Source organism: Loxodonta africana, chromosome 10, assembly GCF_030014295.1.
Source record: "Loxodonta africana isolate mLoxAfr1 chromosome 10, mLoxAfr1.hap2, whole genome shotgun sequence".
Classification (NCBI taxonomy): Eukaryota; Metazoa; Chordata; class Mammalia; order Proboscidea; family Elephantidae; genus Loxodonta; species Loxodonta africana.
In genome coordinates, this window is record NC_087351.1 from 33,453,020 (window position 1) to 33,473,243 (window position 20,224).

The window sequence follows — 20,224 nt, forward strand, 5'->3', positions numbered from 1 at the left end:
CTCTGCAGTTTGGCATTCCAGCCCCTCACCCCCTGCCCCTCTGCCCCGGCACGTTCAGGACCCGGCTCTGCGTTCTGGCGGCCCCGCCTCCCGGGCCGGCGGCGGCGTGGCCACGCCCCACTTTGTTATCCGATACTTTTCTGAGTCAGCTGGTGCTGGCGTCAGGCGGAGGGATGGGCTGGCTCGGCTCGACCCGGCAGGGCTTGTTTACTATGGCTGATGATCTCGAGCAGCAGTGAGTTAATCCTGTCTCTTTCTCTTTTTCTCTCTCTCTCTCTGGGCCGTGATCCTGGGACTGTCTTTGGCTGAGGAACAGTTTTAGACACCTTCCCGCCTTTCCCTTTTCAGGTCGGCTTCCGGGGACAGCTGGGGTTTGCGTTTGCATGCTTTGCTTTTGCCCACAGGCGGCGGCGGTAGAGCCTGGGGAACGAGGGCAGATAAACTTGCCTGCAGCTCTGAGCTTCTGACCTTGCACCGTAGTCCTCACGCTTGCTTCTCGTTCTCCTCTAGTCGCTGTACTCAAGGATTAGACTCGATAGTGATGTCTGCGATCCCGAGCAGCAAGTCTGTGGGATGCCTGTGTGGGGGTGGCAGCCAGGTGTGCTTGTGTCTGCTTCCCCCACCAGGACAGTGGGCAGAGCCTCCCGTAGCCCGGCAAGGAGAAGGCGTTGGAGGAGGGGAGAGGTCTCCCCTGCTGGGACTGGACTGAGGGTGCGCTAGTTTCTCCAGCTCTCGTCCACCGAGACACTTCGCCGCTTGTGATTCTAGTTAATAATGGCTTTAGTCCTAACAGTGTTTCTAATGCAGTGGCTTCAAAATTAGAGCTATTTTAGGATTCTTACTACTGTTTCAATGGCATCAAGTTTGGGTTGCCACCTGTAGGTGGTGTGACTGGCAGGCAGTTCGCAGTCCGATAGAAGCAGGGAAAAGTTGCTTTGAGAAGAATGACTCAGCTCCCAGACAACCCTTGGTTTCACGGGGACAGGGCCTTTCCCAGACCCTGTGGGCTCCCTTTTAGAGCGTCAGAACTGGCAGCCTGTAAAGATAATTAACTTCGTGGCAATAATAAGTAGCTTCCTGGACTTGAAGAAGGAGCCCTGGTGGCGCAGTGGTTAAAGTACTGGGCTGCTAACCGAAAGGTGGGCAGTTCAAACCCACGGGCAGCTATACCAGAGAATGATGTAGCAGTCAGCTTCTGTAAAGATTTCAGCCTTGGAGACCCTATGGGGGAGTTCTACCCTTCTCTGTAGGATCACCATGAGTCAGAATGCACTGAATGGCAATGGGTTTGGTTTTTGGATGGGCTTGAAGGAGCTGTCCAGGAGAGAGCTGCTTTCGAAGATGACTTTTCCAAGAGGAACTTTTCAATGCCTAAAACGACACAGGAATATACAGGATGTTAAAGCAGAAAGAGATGCAGTAGTTCAGCTCTTTTTTACAAATGAAGAAGCTGGTGCCCATAGAAGTTAGGAGACTTGCCCAAGATCACAGAGGCCTAGAACAGCCTTCTCACCCAGCACAGAGCCCATCTGCTTCACCCCAAACCCACAATGAGAGAACTCTAGAGAGAGTCTCGAGACCACCTGGCCAGGCTAAATTCACAGCTAAGTGGCTTCTCTGTTCCTCAATTCAATTTCCTACTACAGCCCTCACCTCCCCAACAATACTGAGCAGATACAGCATGCCAGGCACCATTCCACATTTATGTGGAATATTTTTAGTGAAGATGAGAGGCAAGGAAAAGTTCCCTGAAGAATCTCTGCTAAGCAGCTCATTGTGCTGTCCCACGGGGCAGCGTTTCTCCTGAGTTCTGCTTTGGGTATATACAGGACAATGTGGGGTCCACATGTTGTGGTCTGACTTGTCACCAGTTATATGATGTGGAGAGAAAGTTTACCTCTTCAACTGGCTATATGATGTGGAGAAAAAAATTATCTTTTTCTTCAAAAACAAACCATTGCCATCGAGTCGATTCCAACTCATAGCAACCCTATAGGACAGAGTAGAACTGCCCCATAGGGCTTCCATGGCCGTAAATCTTTAAGGAAGCGAACTGCCACATCTTTCTCCCGCAGAGTGGCTGGTGGATTCGAACTGCCAATTTTTTGGTTTGCAGACAAGTGTCTAACCACTGCACCACCAGGGCTCCTTAACTCTTCCTTTTTTTTTTTTTTATACTGACAAAAATTCTATGGACTTGGTCCCATGCTCCAAGCCAATAAGAAATTCCAGTAGAGTATTCAAAGGGTTCTGAGTCTCCCCAGGACTAGCTTGCTTGAGACTAACTCTCATCTGGCTAATGCTATTGATATACTACTTTTCAGCTGCAGCCTCAGTATTTCAAACTTCGGACATTCACTGAGAGTTGCAACTTGCAAAACCTTGAGAATGTAGACAGAGCTTATGATTTATCCGGGGGGGAAATGTTTTTTTTATTGAGAGTCTATCTTGTGGTAGGCATTATTCTATGTGCTTTAGATGAATTAGCTCATTTAATCCTTAAAACAATCCTGTGAGGTAGATACTATTACTTCCTCCCTTTTAAAGATGAGGAAGCTCTGACAAAAAAGCCAAATACTGTACCCAAAGTCAAATTGCTGGTAAGTGGCAGTGCCAAGATTAGAACTCTGGCTGTCTGGCTTAGATCCTGGTTCCTAACCTCTGCTGAGCCTTATACTACCCCAGATACTCAACAATGCAATGTAGCCTGGAGTACATACTACGTGTGTGGTACAGACGAATATTCCAGGAGTTCAAAGAGGATGAAATCACTAAGCTGGAGCGTGGGTGAGGCCTCAGCGCTTGAGCTGGGCTCTGAAGGGTAGTTAAAAGTGGAAGGGCAAGGGTATCCTAGGTAGTGGAACCTAGGTAAGGAGCCCTGGTGGTGCAGTGGTTAAGCACTCAGCTGCTAACCAAAGGGTTGGCAGTTCAAACCCACCAGCTGCTCTGCAGGAGAAAGATTTAGCAGTTCGCTTGCATAAAGATTACAGCCTTGGAAACCCTGTGGGGTGGTTCTACTCTGTCCTATGGGGTCACTATGAGTCGGGATCTACTCAATGGCAACAGGTTTGGTTTAGGAGCTAGTTCTGCAAAGGAGCGGAGACAGGAATATGATCGTTGAATTTGAATCCACTCTGGGAATGGAGAAGAATAACGAAAGGTTGGAGAGGCGTGTTGAAGTTGGCCTTTAAAGAGTTGGGACTGGGTTCTGTAGCTGTTGTGTGGTTACTGAAGTATTCTGAGCAGGCTGTAGTAGGGGCCTGTGAACACTGGCATAGTCAAGGCAGGGACATTCTGTGGAGGAGCGAGGGGAACCATTACCAAACTTTCATGGCACGCGTGGGGCATGCTGATGCATCATTTGAAGCACAGAGTTTTCAATTAGGATAGGTCCTTAGAAGTCATCCAGTCCAGCCTCTTCATTTTACAGATGAGCATCTAATTTGTGCCAGGCACCTTTCAAGGTCTCTTACTTATCTACACCCTCAGAGAGGTTATTTAACAGACCAAAGCAATTCTGCTCATAAATGATAGTTCTGTGATTCAGGTCCAGGTGTTTTTTAGTCCAAAACTGGTGCTTTTCACCTATACCCTGCAGTGGGTATGAAGGAGAAAGCAGAGTGGGCTATCTTACTTGTTTTCCTACCTCCCATGGGAAGTGAAGATATACGTGAGCTTTCTACTCATTTAGCAGTCTGGAAAACAAGGCCAAAGGCAACTGAGCCATAGCGGGACTCGAACCCAGGTCTCCCGCCTCCTACTCCCTGCCTACCCCATCTCCTTGTTCACGGTTGAAAAGATTACCTGTGTGCCCGATTGGTCACTGGCACTCTGCTCTGCACTTCTAGGGGCTTGGAAATGGGAGCACTCAAGCCCTAGGGCCCTGCCAGAAGGGCAGATGGCATAGGAATTTTTCTGTCCTGCCCTAAAAGAACAGTCAGTCCTAAGGATGGCAAAGGATAACCAAAGTGTCAGTAGCTTTTTTCTTTCTTTTTAATCTCCCAGAATATAAAATATGATAACCATTAACAAAGGGGGTTGTGAAGCTCAACCGAGATAGTAAATGTGAAAGAGATTTGTAAATTGTAAAGTGTTGTGTACACGATGTTCTGAGTATCTGTTGAAACAAGGGGCCTGTTGTCGTATAGAGCCATTTATCAGAGAGAGTAACAGTCTATCAGGCAGCTAGGGAATTGCTGACTGCCCTGGTGAGGCTAAGAAACACCCTCCACCTTGAGAAAGCTTTTGCAACTGTCAGCAAGGCTGAGAGCATCAATGTTTCCTCCAATGTTGCCCGTGTGTATACCTGTGTCTCCCTGTCCCAGGCCTCAAGGCTGGCTGAGTAGCTGGCTGCCCGCTTGGCGCCCCACGTCTATGTCACAGCTGAAGAATGTGGAAGCCAGGATCCTCCAGTGTAAGTAGAATGAACAACTTGTCCCACCTCGATCAGGAGGCCCAAGAAGGTTATAGCATCTGCCCAAAGCCTGGCACACTCAGCAGCTGATTCCTGATTAACAGTACTTGGGGTGGGAGGAAGGGATGGCAGTGATTTGAGAGAAGGCATTCATACAGAGGAAGCCATATTCTATGATAATGCTTCCTCAGGTTCTCCCTCCCTAGCCATCATGGTAGTTCCTGCCCCAGCCTCAACTTTCACCTCCAACACTATACTGACTTTTAATAGACAACACACACAAGCATACACATTCTTTCCCTCCCTCCTTCCTTCTCTCCTATTCCTCTCTTCCTCCTTCTCACTCTCTCTCTTCTTCCGTACACACAAGGACTCCTTAGATTTACCACCTTCCTACCTAAGGACCACCAATCCTGCATTCTCTATCCCTGCGTTCCATGCCCCACCACTTAATTGGTCATCACAGTAGTTTGAGATTCCCACAGACCAGCTTACGTGGGCAGTGTTATATTGGAGCAGGTCATCTCATGAGCAGCATCAGCCATGGGCTCAAACAAGACTCTTGGATCACATTTCCCAATATTTCCCTAGATGCTCTTCCCCACTCCACTCCTACTGCCCCAGCCATGGCTACCCTCTCTCTTATGGACCTGAGTAGGTTCAGCAGCAGAGCAGCCATATAGCTCTCAAGCCTCTTTCTGTGATCCAGGCTACTGTACCTGTGACCTCTGTCACTCAGCCATGTGAGTGCTATCAGAGCCAGCAGAGTAAGCATTGCCCTGCACTCCCACAGCCACCAGTTCCTGGGTTTTGATTTGGCCTCCTGCCCCACTTCAGTGTCTAATAAGAATAAGCCCATAGTTCAGTCCACACCATCAGCCCCTCTACCTAAGTGGGCTCCAGTCAGAAGCTACTTTCCCAGACACCCTCAAGAGCACAGTTCTATCCATCTGTCAAACCCCAAGCATACAGAATGATGGGTTCTGTGGGGTTAGTGGTGTCATTGTCATCCTGGCCCAACAGGAACCAGACCTTCTTATTACCTGCAGAGTAAATGGCCCTTCTTATTATGAACAGAGTAGATAGCCTACAAATTCAGCTTGGAGTTGAACTCTTTAGGATATGTGTTCAGAAGGTTGTGGAAGGAAAGGGGTGAGGAAGGTTAGGAAAGGTTTGGGAATGGAAAGAGAACTCTGAAGAGTGGTAGTCCAGGCAAAATGATGATACTGTCAGGAAGCAGTCTTAACTGATTTGCCCTGGGATTCTCCCCCCCAGGTCTCCAGAACAAGTTCCTGGCCCGATATGTGTCCCTCCCAAACCAGAACAAGATCTGGACAGTGACTGTAAGCCCTGAGCTAAAGGACCGCACCCCCCTGGTGATGGTACACGGATTCGGGGGTGGCGTGGGCCTCTGGATCCTCAACATGGATTCACTGAGTGCCCGGCGCACGCTGCACACCTTCGATCTGCTTGGCTTTGGGCGAAGCTCAAGGCCAACATTCCCAAGGGACCCAGAGGGAGCCGAGGACGAGTTTGTGACCTCAATAGAGACGTGGCGGGAGACCATGGGGATCCCCAACATGATCCTCCTGGGACACAGCCTAGGAGGATTCCTGGCCACTTCTTACTCTATCAAGTACCCTGAGAGGTAAGGAAGAGCTGTCCCTCTCCCTCACGATCTCACTCCTTGCCTTCCTGAAAACTTTCCAGTATTAGTTTCTAGTAGTCCTCTCCTTCCCAAGTCATTAAGGGTTATGCTACCTCCAAGCTAATACAACTTGTCTTTTCCTTTATTCTGCCATTAATGTAGAGTTAAACACCTCATCCTGGTGGACCCATGGGGCTTTCCCCTGAGACCGAGTGACCCCAGTGAGATCCGGGCACCCCCAACCTGGCTCAAGGCCGTGGCCTCTGTCCTAGGGCGTTCCAATCCATTGGCTGTTCTTCGAGTAGCTGGGCCCTGGGGTGAGTAGCCTGCAGAAGAAGAAACTCTATTTCCTTAAACTAGAGCTATCCTATTCTAGAAGCCCCACTGCTTCTGGATTCCACCATCCCTGGAATGTGGGGATGGACCTAGGGACTTAGTAGCATTGTTATCTAAAGCTGTTAATCTGGACCAAATCTTTTTGTCTGAGGTTTCAGAAGATTCTTTTTTTTTTTTTTTCATCTGCATGGAAAAAGCTTTCCTATGCAAGGGACAGATGGAGCAGAAAAACTACCCCATTTCTTGGCTAGGCTTCCAGAGAGAGGAAGGGCCATGGGCTGACTCTTCCTCTCCTGAGTTGATATGCTACATGTAAAAGTTCTTATGCCAGAGAGTTGCTGATCCAGCCCTGGTGACCACCACTGGGTCTCATCTCCACAGCTCACCCAGCAGCTCTAACAGGAAGGGTCAGAACTAGAGCCTCCAACACCACCCATAGCAGCAGACAAGCCCCTCTGACCATATCCTGCTCCAGGCAGCATCACGTATTCATCTGCTCTGTATCACCTAGCACTTAGGTACTAGTCACCAATTGCTGTGGAGTCGATTCCAGCTCATGCAACCCCATGTGTGTCAAAGTAGAACTGTGCCCCATAGTTGTACTCTGACACACATGGGGTCGTATGACCCCCTTCAAAAAAAAAAAACCCTGATTTTTCAGAAGTAGATTGCCAGGTCTTTCTTCCATGGTGCCTCTTGGCAGGCTCAAACCTCCAACCTCTTGGTTAGCAGTAGCCATCAGCTAATTCTGTGGGTGAGAGAGGGAAGGAGATGGGGAGGGCATTGAGAAGGCAGCCAAAGTGAGTATTATCTGTAGTTCCTGGCCTTCTGACCTCATTGGCTGCACCCTTCCCTTCTGAATAAAAAGTATATTACCTATACGAAAAAGGTGGGTGACCTCTATCTTTTATTGATAGCGTATGTATATATAGTAACATTCACTAGCCATGTTATTGTTAGGAGTTCATTGCTAGTGGCTAAATTAAGAGTTGTCTCTCTAGGCGCTTCAAGAGAAACAGAATGGTACTGGGTAAAAGAGAAAAATTAGCATGTGGGTAGAAGGTAGGAGTTTAGGAGTTTGGGGTGAAAGAAAGAAGAGCAAGAGACCAGGTACCAAAGAAGGAGAATAAATGGGCAGAGGGCTACCTTCTCAGAGTTCCCAGCACTGTGGAATCCAGCACTCTGTAATCGTTTCCCAGGGACACGCTGTATTCTAGCTACTCTCCCCTTTTCTGCCCTTGCATTTGGCCAGGTTCGTGCATGGGCATCAGAGCTATTATAGTCGTGGCAGTTGGCTGGCAGCCATGGAGGACTGTGCCAAGAGGGGGAGGAGGAAGGCGGCCAGGGCCCTTGAGATCTTTGCTGTACCTCCTGGGTGTCTTCTCGCCTCCCTTTCCTTTTCTTACCAACAGAGAGAAGAGAGATGAGAAGTTAACTATTTGGCCCAGTTTTTACAGTCCATTTTGGGTGCCCTATTACTTGTGTATTTACCATAAGGAAAGGTGAAAGGGACAGATTGCTGTAAAACAGTGCCCTGAGTCCAAGATGGCAGTGTTGTTAAGCTCCCTCTTCACTTGTATTCCATTATGGGCCTGAAAATGAGAGGACTCTTGGGAGGTAGTCTAGTTTCATCTGCTACTTTCAGAAGAGTAAAAGGCCACAGGTGTCTCGGGAAGAAAGAGAACATAGTTCAGACTGTAAAAGAAAAGCATCTGAACCATAGACTCTTGGGAGACTTGTGATTCTTGGAGGAAAAGATCCTGAGACTTCATTGAGCCGAAAATAATCTGGTTCCTCCATGATGTTAACTGCCTCTAAATTCTTTGGTAACCACTAATTCCATCATTTGTAGTCACCTGGAGCTTCCCAATAGACCCTCGCTCCTTCTGCCACTTTAATGTTAAATGTAAAAAGGAAACAAACCAGCCTTAGGAGGAAGAATGTTCAATTTAAGTTGTTAAAACCATCTACAAGCAGGAGGGTCTGGTTTTGCCACCGCGAAGCCGGCCATTCCATGTTTTTCTATCCCCTTCACAGGGCCTGGCCTGGTTCAGCGATTCCGGCCGGACTTCAAGCGCAAGTTTGCCGACTTTTTTGAAGATGATACCATATCAGAATATATCTACCACTGCAATGCACAGAATCCCAGGTAAGGACAGGTCCCGGGGTGGACAGGTTTGGAGCCAAAACTCTAGCTGCTGGGAAACTCAGAACTATCCCAAGACCATTCTTCTTCCGCAAAGCCCTGACTCAGGGGAACACAGGCAGCAGGCTTAATCATTTCCAAAGAGTTCCCCCCAGGAGAGGCACAATGGATGTAGAAGTTAATAGATAATTAACCACTGTGCCCATCTCTGGAGGAAAACTCTTCCCTAGAGACAGGTGGTTAGCCTGATGGGCAAGAGTCTGGAAACATTAAAGAAAGATCTTTTTTATTTTCTTTTCCTCTTCTTTTTTTTTTTTAATTGAAAAAGTAATATGAATGTGGTATTTTTAAAAAGGACAAAAAATAATAATAAACTGTCAAAAAGGTTATAAAAGAAAAAGTTGTCTTCTGCCCCAGGCCTGCAGTTCCCCAAGTTGCCTTGGTATTTCCAATCTGTCACATGACATGGTTCCGAGAACATCCACGCACACATACATGCCTTTGCACACACGTGTCTATGTGTCTACGTCGGTAAAACCCGTTCCTACAGAGTTGCTGCATGAAAGAGTATGCATTTTAAAATTTAATTTTGGGTGCTTTGAAAATAACTTTTTGTTGGGACAGAACTGCCTTCCAGATTTTGAAGCGTCACCGGAATCTGGAGAAGTTCATATCTATGACTACTTATTTACACAGCAGGCCACACCAGCGTGCTGATCTGAGTCATGGCAACTGTGGCAGCCAGGGCAGAGCCAGGGAGGTAATCTTAATCCTGTGAGTGCCTGATACCATGAGTCTGCGTGGGTGGCACCGTTTCTATGTGGAGACTTCACCCCAAGCTGCCAGGAGGTACCTGGGGAGCCAAGGTCACTGGGAGCAGCAAGCAGCACTGCCCCACTTCATTCCTGGCCACCTAAGTCTCTCATTGTGAGTCTATAGCCACGAAGAAGGTAGGGATTTGCATTCCAGCAGTACTGTCTGAGCATTAGCCTCAAACCCAGACAGCTTTTTTTTGGACAGCGTGTGAGTGTCTGTCCAACATTCTACATGAGCTCAGCTAATTGGACGGCCCCAGTTAAGCAGTTGAATAGAAACCCTTAGCTCAACAGTCAAGTCAGGTAGCCCTCTAACTTCCTGCTCTCAGCTCCTCTCTCAGCCCCTGCTGGGCCCAGTGCCAATCTCATACCCACTGGAGGCCCCACATGCCTAGCCTAGTCCTTTCCTGAGAACTTTATCCAGACTCAGACCTAGTTCTGTTCACATAACCTCCCAATCTAAGCCACAATATGTATATAATCTTGCAACCCATTCATGCCCTGGAGGAAGCAAAGATGACATCAGTAATACAGTGATAACCAGCCGCCTAGCTCCCAAACACCATCACTCAATTTTATAACCCCTTATTCTTTTATTTTTGAGTTTTTAGGAGTTGTAACCCTGACAAGTATGCAGAAACTCTTTATCATTCCCTTGGAAAACAGGAAATTTGGCCAAGGGAAAAATATTTGGGGGGTACCTACTAGCTTCACCTAAACTTAGGGGCTTTATATATATTTCCATTTTTCACACAATGATCTTATAAAGTGGATATATAAGTGTCTATAGTTTGTAGATAAGAAAATAAAGGCATATCCTGGTTATATGACTTGCTAAGAAAACATAGCCAGGATTTGAATTCATGTCTGTCTGACTCCAGAGTCCGTAGTTTTTCCACTATGCTGTGATATCTTAAGGAAAAGCTCTCCATCTCTGGTGCCCTGGGCAAAAGTCAGGCTCACCTTCATCCCAGGAGTGTGAAGGAGACCAGGGAAGTAACTACAGTGAACAGGCCGAGCCTGGTAGGGGGCAGCACTTAAACATTCCCTGCCTTCCACAAAAGCTACAGACTAGCCCAGAAAGCTGGCATCTGTCCCAGTCTTGCACACTAGCCCATGTGATATGGTCTCAGGTGGTTCTACCAAAGGAATAAAGTAGATTAAATTGGTATTTGTTGCTTCTCACTTAGCGCAAACTGCTGGTGCCCCTGGGCCCTTATAAGACTGAATTTTTAATTCCAGAATCTCTCCAGGAAGACCTTTTTACTGAGTTCTATTGCACTCGCTCCTTGGAGTTTACCTCAGATGCCTTCTTCCAGAGTAGCTTCCCTTGACCCACTCCCCAGCCAGACTAAATCCTCTGAACTGTGTTCTCATAGAGCTTGACCACTCCTTCACGGTCCTTCAGAAATTTTAAGTTAAATAGTCATATAATTAGTTCTTTAATACTGACCTCGCTGAAGTATAAGCTAAAATGTGAGTACCAGGAGGGTTCATCTGTCCCCAGCCCCCAGCCCAGGTTATGACACATAACTGTTTGTTGATAAATAACCCATTCCACTGTTGGACAGTTCTCACTGCCATGAGGTTTTTCACAAGTGTGTCCCTCCTAACTCTTCTGTGATATGAGACCTCTGAAGATTCTGTTTTTCATCTCCTAATCTTACCAGTATTTATTAAGCCCAATGCTGGGCTTTTAGAGGAGTACAACAAGGACTAAGATACTGCCCCAACCTCTGAAGAGACAACAAGTTGGCATCTGATGCTGTGGGGTTTCTTCTATTAGCCGCCTTAGCCCTGTTTTTTCTTCTATCAGTGGTGAGACAGCATTCAAAGCCATGATGGAGTCCTTTGGCTGGGCCCGGCGCCCCATGTTGGAGCGAATTCACTTGATTCGAAAAGATGTGCCCATCACCATGATCTATGGGGCCAACACCTGGATAGATACCAGCACGGGCAAAAAAGTAAAGATGCAGCGGCCAGATTCCTATGTCCGGGACATGGTACGTTGAGCCACTCAAGGAGTGGGAGTTGAGGTGAAAATGCTGTGAGTTGAATGTCTCAGTGCATTTTTATTAACTGTCAGTATAGATGAGCCTTGGATTAGTGAAGAGAAAGAGTGATCAAAGACTCAGGGGAAAAGATGAACGGGCAGATTGAGATAGGGCAATGGACTTGAAAGGGTTGGTTCTCTTTGTAAAATCAGAATTAGGGGCTTCCCACCTGTGTAGCCCAGTTCAGCTAAAAGGCAGGTCCAGTAGCCAGGTACAAACATCACTCCAGCCACCCATAATTCCCATCCAGAATCCGAGTTGGGAATAGTAGAGGTTGCCACTAAGCCTTCCTACCATACTTCTGCCTTCCCACCTTTCTTACCCAACTCCATCGTCATTTGGCACGCTTAATTGGGCTGGCTGCTACCAGACCTTTGGATGAGCTGAGCACATCAGCGTTGGGCTAACATGGAAGGAGAGATACAGAGGTGGGCCATGGGAGAAGCAGAATGGGATATTGGGATTCATTGACTCCAGCAGGAAAGTGCCAAGATTAGGGGAGAAACGTGGACCATTGTTTGTGATAAGTGCTAATGGGTGACAGGCAAGTGGGTCTGAGGAGAAAAGAAATAATGGGACAGCTTTCTAGTCCCTGGAATAAAGGTTCACTGCACCCTGGTGGTTCTTCTCTCCACAGGAGATTGAGGGTGCATCGCACCACGTCTATGCTGACCAGCCACACATCTTCAACGCTGTGGTGGAAGAGATCTGCGACTCAGTTGATTGAGCTGTTCTGCCTAGAGGAAGAGGAGAAAGCCAGAGAGAGTTGCTCTCACCTCCCTGTCTGCTTACTCACCCCTTCTGTCCTTTTCCTGACCAACTAACATGTGCCAGCAAGGCAGAGTCTTAGCCTGTCCCCAGGGCAGGACCACAGTGAAAAAGAGCGCTCCTGAGCCCATGCTGAGGGCTGGAGGCAGAAGCCACTAGAGGCCTTGAGCTCCCCACCCTGAGAAAGAACATAAAGGGTTGCATAATGCCACTGCATTCTCTCCATGCCAAGTGTTAGCCTGATGATGATTTTGAAGGGATCACACCAAGCTGTTTCCTCCCTCTGCCAAAGGGAGGGCACCTCTCTTCCCTGGGCGAAGGAGCATTTCCCACCTCTGGAGTGTTTGTGGGGATAGGTTCCATACAAGAACATCATCCTACATCACCCACTCAACTCCGTTCTGTCCCAGTTCCATCCAGGGTCTGGTTGGGACCAGTTTCCACTAAACTACCAAGAGTGAGTCCTAGAGCTCCCTTGACCTTCAGAGTCCCTTCCATAACTTGAGAGATCAGATCTAAAGCCCTCAGTGACAGAGAAGCAAACAGGCCCAGGGCAGGACACGGCTGTCCCATGGTCACACGGCTCTGTGAGATACGAGTCTGTGGCAGAGCTAAGGCTAGAACCCAAGTCTGCTGACACCCAGTGCTCATTGCAGATTCCATTTGCTAAGCTTCAAGGCAGACACCATTGCCGTGTAACTGGTACTGGTCACTGGCAGAGGACAAGTCGACCGCTGCTCCCACATTGCAACCCCATTGCGCAGGGGTGCTGTTGTCATGCCCTGTGTCTCAGCTCTGGCTGCCTAAGCCAGGGACACTCAAGTGCTTCCTTCCCTGCCCCTTCTTCCTCCAAAATGGGAGGCCCCTGGGCCTCTTATCTGTGCCTTGGGCTGAAGCCCCACATGTAGTATAGAGCAAGGGTGGCCCCTGGTGGAGAGAGGGGGAAGGTCCTTCAACCCTACAGCTATGTCTGGATTCCCCCTGCCTACTATTATCTACAGCAGTTTTCTACCTGCCCCAGAGCTGAGGCCCACTTTGGGGCCTGCCCAGGGTCCACTGGAGAACCTCGAACCAGCAGAGTCCCCTGTCCTCATCAGCTACAGGATGGTTCCCACTGCCTGACCCCCACCTCAGCATCTGTCCCCAGGGTTTCCAGCTTATTCCCACCTCCAACCTACCTGTCAGCCCTTTCCCTGGGGCTGGTTCCAGGTGCAGCTATGAGGTTCTGGGCATTTGGATGGGCCTGGCCCCCAGAACCACGGCAGCTCCTGCCTGCTCCTTCACTTTTGTAAAACCAGCCCTCTCACCAGTATAGTGTTAAGTCCTGGTGCTTTGTACACTACTGGTCCAGCTGCCTTGGGCTCTTTTTCTATATTAATAAAGAAATGAGTGAAAACTGCTGGTAATGATGATGTTTAATATTGCTCTGGCAAGAGTGCTGGGGATAGTGCTGAATTCACAACAGCCCCTGTGATGCCTCAGTTAGAAGGGAGCCCCTGAGAAGTACCAGGGTACACACCACTCTTTCTCCCAGTAGTGCAGTGTTTGCTCGCTAGACCCAGCCCAGACTTCAGGTCAGTGCAGCATGTGCACATCAAAATAAATTTGCAATTGAAAAAGTACTGTTCATGAGCAGTGAGGAAGGTCTCCTTGCAGAAGTGATGACTGAACTGAGTCCCAAGGAAGGGCAGGTGAAGGGGGAGAAAGGAGCATCCGTGTGGAGGGAACAGCAAGCACAAGGGCCTGCTGAGGGAGGGTGGCTGTGAAATGAGATTGGGGAGGCCAGTAGAGACCAGCTCATACAGGCTCTGTGGGCTGTGTGAAAAATGTGTTCTTCCTAAAACCAATGGAAAAAAAAAAAATCACTGATACGAGGGTCAGGGTAGGATGGGGAGTGTGACAGAATCAAACTAGAGATTTGAAAAGACCATTCTGGCCACTGTGGAGTACAGATTACAGGGAGATGAGTCCCTGAAGGAGAATGTTGATGCTACTGCAATGGTCCAGGCAAGAGATGCTGGTAGCCTGAACTTGGCTAGTGGCTTTGGAGACAAAAGGAGAAAGATGCAAGACATGTTTAGGAGGTAAAATCAAAGGGTCTTGACTGATGTCAGCCAAAGTTGTGCAGAACAAGCCTGCACATGGCTTTGGTGCAAACCCAAGCATTGATGTTTTTTAATAGGAACATCTGGTGAAAGCCCATGATGGAGTCTTGATGTCAACACTGATTGGAAAATGAGCCAAATGAAGCAGCTGTTACCAAACCTGCTTGCATAACAGAACCACCTGGGGCATTGGTGTTTTGTTTGTGCGTGTGTGTGTCTTTTAATATAAACTCCTGGTCTGTATTCCCCAGAGCTTGATTCAATATATCTGTATGGAGTCTGGCCATGAAATCTGCATTTTAAACATGTTCCTTGGGAGATTCTGAGGCTCCCTGTCTGCAGGCACTGGTCTAAGGGACCCTGTGTCTCTGACACTTGATCCAGGGGGTCGGTGTGAAGAAGCAGGGCCTGTGCCCCAGGAAGTTCATTCCACCTGCTCCAGAATGACTTCTCTTCAGGAGGCTGGACAGCATGTTTATCTAGTTCTTCCCAAATTCAACAGGACACAACCACATTCCTTGGGAGCAGCCGAGGAAGTTCACTCAGAGTGCTACGATTGTACTAGGCCCACATGCATGCATGCCAGCAAACACACACACACACACATACACCATGCATTCCTAACATTCCCAGGGCTGGGACTAGGAAATCACAGTGAACATACCACCCACTCAACACCATTCCTGGTGGGTTCTCAGGATTTAGGGAGACAGTTCCAGCTGTAAACGTAGGCCCCTCAAAGGCCTGGCAATTTATAAGGAGAGATTCCACAGATAGACATAAAGGACTGTGACTCAACTTAAGATCTGGGAGGTGGCTAGCAGGAAACGTGCTACGTTTAACTTCCTCCCTGGAATAGACACCAAAATATTTGTGCTAAATATGCAGTCTAGATTCACTGCCAAGAAGGTGGTGAAATCTTGATGATTTCCCCTCTCCACTCTGACATACCAGTCTGTAAGCTCACAACCACAGGTAGAGTTCATGACCAGATAGAAAACAATCCTGCTATTAGTTGATAACAAACACAATGTCCAACAAAAGGTATAAAACATTACTTTTCTCAACATGTGATTTTTCAATTCACAGAGTCCTCCATGGATGGGAGTCTGAAGGGTCCTCTCTCTCTAACCTTCTTCTCTCATCTCTCCTCCCACAGGGTTCTGGTCCAAAGCAAGACACTTGAGGTTTGTTTGTTTGCTTTTTTGTTCTTAGGTTTCTTTTATTAAGCGCACTGGAATATTTTCTCAATTACACACCCCGTATGCACACCTTATACAATATTAACACTTTATCTGGTTTCCGTATTAGTCATAAATGTATAATGAATTATTGACTGAATGAATGAATACTAATAGATAAATAACTTTAACAATTAGTTGCATTCCCTTTGCAGGGAGATTTTTCACTACAGAAACATCTCAGTCTTCAGAAGGAAATGACAATAAAAAGTTTGATTCTCATGGGAAAGGCATTGTGCTAGGCATTGGCATTAAAGTGATAATCGGGATTAGTCTCCTTTCTGTCCCTGAACAAATGAAAAGCACTGAGGGATCCAGACAATTTGGTGGGAGATAATAATTTACCACAATGAGTGAAGTACAGGGTACAACAGGCAACTCTCCTTGGGTATACGAGCAGGGTTTATCTTTGAAGAAGGCTTGAGAGTTGATGTCTTCCTAACTCTCCTTTCAGAGATCAATCCTGTCATTTGGGCTATATCCTTTAGGCTTACTCCTAGGGATGTGAGGCACTTGAGGTTTTGAGGGTCAGTCCCAGTCCATCCTGGTAAAACATCTCAGTACACACTGTCTTAGTTATCTAGTGCTGCTATAACAGAAATACCACAAGTGGATGGCTTTAAGAAAGAGAAATTTATTCTCTCACAGTATAGTAGGCTAGAAGTCCGAATCAGGGTGCCAGCTCTAGGAGAAGGCTTTCTCTCTGTGTCAGCTCTGTGGGAAGGTCCTTGTCATCAATCTTCCCGTTGGTCTAGGAGCTCCTCTGCATAGGAACCCTGGGTCCAAAGGACACGCTCTGCTCTTTGCACTGCTTCTTGGTGGCATGAGGTTCCCCTGTCTCTCTGATGGCTTCTCTCTTTTATATCTCAACAGAGATTGACTTAAAACACAGCCTAATCTCTTAGATTGAGTCCTTCCTCATTAACATAACCGCAGCTAATCCCACCTCATTAACATCGTAGAGGTAGGATTTACAACACATAGGAAAATCACATCAGCTGACAAAATGGTGGATAATCACACAATACTGGGAATCATGGACTAGCCAAATTGACACACATCTTTTGGGGACACAATTCAATCCATGACACACACCATTTCTTCACCTGTTTGTATACTGACTTTCTCAAAGCATAAATCAGCATTATGCTCGAAAAGCCTTTGTCTCCTCTTACCAGGTATCAGTCTTTGCTAGCGTTGAGGAGGAAAGACAATCCCGGACTGACACATTTGTGACAATAACGCATTCTGAGAATATTAAGGAGGATTCATTGGTGCCACGAGGTGCACAGAGTCCTTACCCCAACCCTAGAAGACCGAGACCCCATTGCCTTGGCTAGTGACTCTCTGCTAAAGGTTAGAAGGAGCCTTATGCACACTTGGCCTTGCTGATGGTTACATGCTTTCTTTCTTCCTGGAACATGTTCTGAGGCCTAGTGTTGAGTCTGTTACAATTCAGCAGTCCCATATTTCAGTTGATACATTTGAGAACAAAGTATACAACCAGTAGAAACCTGGGACACGCTGGTGACTGAGAGGAATCTGAAGGACATGGAGTCTCAGTTGATATTTTCTTCTCCTGTGTTTGAAGAGCCTGACTTTGGGAAAGACAAGAGCACAAGGCAGAAGAGATGATGACATATGTAGTGTTAGAAAACAGGATTACGGAGGAGGCTTACATTTTACAACATGATTTACGGTCCTCTGATAAATTATGTGATAATTAACAGAAAAACTCCACCACCTATCTGTCATTTTTTCGTACTGTGGTAGCTTGCATGTTGCTATGATGCTGGAAGCTATGCCACCAGTATTTTGAATACTAGCAGAGTCACCTATGGTGGACAGATTTCAGTGAAACTTTCAGACTAAGACTAGGAAGAAAGGCCTGGCAATCTACTGCCAAAAATTAGCCAATGAAAACATCATGGATAACAACAGGATATTGTGAGATGTAGTGCTGGGAGATCAGCCCCCTAGGTTGGAAGCCACTACACAGCAGGTGTAGTAATGGACTCAAACATACCAATGGTCATGAAGATGGCACAGGGCCAGGCAAGTCTTCTTTCTGTTATACATAAGATCATCGTGAGTCAGCGCCGACTGGATAGCAACTAACAATCACACAAAAACTGCACATGATGTGCTGTCTAAAATTTTCAAGGAAAGAGAAAAGTTGCCAAATAAAACTACAAAACCACGTGTCACAGCAGTGGTGTCTTCTTTAATATTTTTCCATTCTACCAGTCTGTCCTAACTTTTTTAGGATTGAACTATTCTAAGATAGTTTGTTTGGGGGTAGGAAAGAATGGCATTTCTTGTTGCCAAATGTATCAATTTCAGGGATTTTTCCCCCCTGAAATTGTAATCGATTTTAGTAAAATCCTAAAGGCTGGGATGTGTGACACGACAGAAGACTACTAGAGGGACTTGAATTTTAGCCCAAGAAGATAAATAGATCACGGGGAACTCATGACCGAGCATGACCATGGAGAGCTAACGTCGTTCAGAGGAAGTAGGTCTAAAATGGAAGGGACTCTCAATAGCAGCATGTATGTCAAAAAGAAATTCACAAAACTGAAAGCAGAAGCTTTTGGATGGGGATAAAAGGAGAAAAAAAAAAAGAAGAAAACAAAACCCAATAAGAGTATAGAGCAAGTGCTAAACTAAATGGAGAACACGAGCAATGTTATCTTAATTCAGATTGTAAAACCCACCCAAGGCAAGATACAGAAGGGCCAGAGACCTTCAAGCATCAGAACAGTAATTCACTTTTGTCGTACTGACAATTTCACTTACTAGAATGCTGAAGAAAGTTTTGAGGAGAACTACAAAACTGACCAACCTAGAACAATTTGTTGAAAAAGCACAAGTGTTAGAAAGCTTGGGAGCATGAGCTCATAAGAATTATAGAGAGCAGTGCTTAACATGGTCACACGTAATTGTTACAGATTTCAGGAAGTCAGATTCCAAAGAAAATTATCTAAAAGTGTTCAGAAGAGACAGGGTGTTCTGAAAGTTCCAAGTTCCAAGAGTTTTATCTCAAAGGATCCTGCTGAGGAAGAAGAGACGTCACCAATCAGAAAACAGTTACACAGGTTGTTTTCTGGAGTGATCAAGCTATGGACAGAGGTGAATGTTACGTCTCTTACTCGCATTAAAAAATGAATGAAACAAGTAAAGCAAGGGCAGTTCTTGTGAAAACATGAAACCAATCTGGAGGTTTTAGTGAGTTAGAAGCTCAGTTTAAGGCAGTAGAACAAGGAGGCTGCCAAAAGAGCTAAGCCAATGTTAGGCCTGATTCCCAGTGGGAAAGGTCAGGGACTCGATGGCACCACTGTACCCTGATATGAGCGCTGGTTCAGTTCTGAGAACATCTGTCCTTTTGTTCAATAACCAGAACATTTTCATTGCAGAAAAATTAGAAAAAAAGAAGGACTTAAAAAAAAAATCCATAATTACACGGCCCAGAAAAAATCACATTAAATATTTGGGGGCATATTCTTTCAGACCATGTTTTATCTGTGTATGTTGTGCTCACCTGCCATTGAGTTGTTTCTGACTCATGGTGACACCAAGTGTTACAGAGTAGAACGGCTCCACAGGGTTTTCTTGGCAGCCACCTAGGGACTTCCTTCCTACTTATATGTGTGTATATGTATACATACCAGAAAAACCAAACAACCCGTTGCTATCAGGTCAATTCTGACTTATAGCAACCCCATAGGACAGAGTAGAACTGCCCCATAGGGTTTCCAAGGAGCAGCTAGTGGATTCAAACTGCCAACTTTTTGATTAGCAGCCGTAGCTCTTAACCACTGCACCACCAGTTGTATATATACATACATACACACACACACACACATATATATGTATGTATGTGTCTATACATACCCACATACATATGCATACGTACATACACATATGTTATTTATAAGTACATATATTTACCAGAAAGAGAATATATTTAAAAAGTGCTTTATGAAATGTTTTTTAACTTCACTGTTGTAAATCACTTTCTATGCCAATAAATACAGAATATATAGAAATATATCATTATTCTTAAGTGTTGCATTGTATTCCATTATGTGGATTTGCCATAATTTATTTACCCAATTCTCTACTGCTGGATTTTAAAGTCGCTTGTGAATATTTTTGTATCTAAACAATGCTGTGGCAAGTACTTTGTATAAACGTTTTTACCCACTTGACCAATGATTTCCTTCCTAGGGGTGAAATTGCAGATTGAAATGTATGCAAAAATGTTAAGGCTTTTGATAAGCAATGAAGAGAATTTATGTAAAGCAATCAGGAAAGGGAAGCAACCCAGCAGAAAAATAAACATGTGTTATCTTTGTGTACCGGGCAAAAAGTATGAATAGGCAATTCACGGAAGAAGACATACGAATGGCCAATGAACATCTGAAAGGATCCTTAACCTCATCGGTAATAAAGGAAATACAAAACAATAATGAGATAATACTTTTTACGTGCAGATAGACAAAAATTCTAAATATTGACCATATCTAGTAATGCTCACGGTGGGGAAGATGGACATTTGTATACATTGTTGGAGGGAGAGGAAATTGTTGCCACATTTTTAGAGACGATTTGGTAGAATCTCCCAAAATTTCCTACTGAAGTTTAAAATGGACATACATAGCATATGAGCGATGACTCCTACTGGTAGGAACTTA

At 46.1% G+C, this 20,224-nt stretch overlaps 1 protein-coding gene across 2 annotated transcripts; it reads left to right on the plus strand.

The window, feature by feature from the left end:
- Window positions 1-120: 120 nt before the first annotated feature.
- Window positions 121-12,441, plus strand: ABHD4 (abhydrolase domain containing 4, N-acyl phospholipase B). Of its 2 annotated transcripts, none has more exons than XM_003420929.4 (7): window positions 121-235; window positions 4,326-4,414; window positions 5,690-6,062; window positions 6,225-6,379; window positions 8,436-8,547; window positions 11,176-11,362; window positions 12,051-12,441. In XM_003420929.4, the coding sequence occupies exons 1-7, from the start codon at window positions 174-176 to the stop codon at window positions 12,138-12,140; spliced, it is 1,068 nt and encodes a 355-aa protein (XP_003420977.2). In that variant the 5' UTR covers window positions 121-173; the 3' UTR covers window positions 12,141-12,441. The 2 variants fall into 2 exon arrangements, with proteins under 2 accessions (XP_003420977.2, XP_010598800.1); XM_010600498.3 differs by lacking the exon at window positions 121-235 and adding an exon at window positions 248-348.
- Window positions 12,442-20,224: the final 7,783 nt, after the last annotated feature.

Coding starts and splice junctions, on each gene's coding strand:
- ABHD4 (XM_003420929.4), top strand. CDS start 174: ATGGGCTGGCTCGGCTCGACCCGGCAGGGCTTGTTTACTATGGCTGAT. Junction 6,380..8,435: donor TCGAGTAGCTGGGCCCTGGG/GTGAGTAGCCTG, acceptor TCCCCTTCACAG/GGCCTGGCCTGGTTCAGCGA. Junction 8,548..11,175: donor TGCAATGCACAGAATCCCAG/GTAAGGACAGGT, acceptor TTCTTCTATCAG/TGGTGAGACAGCATTCAAAG.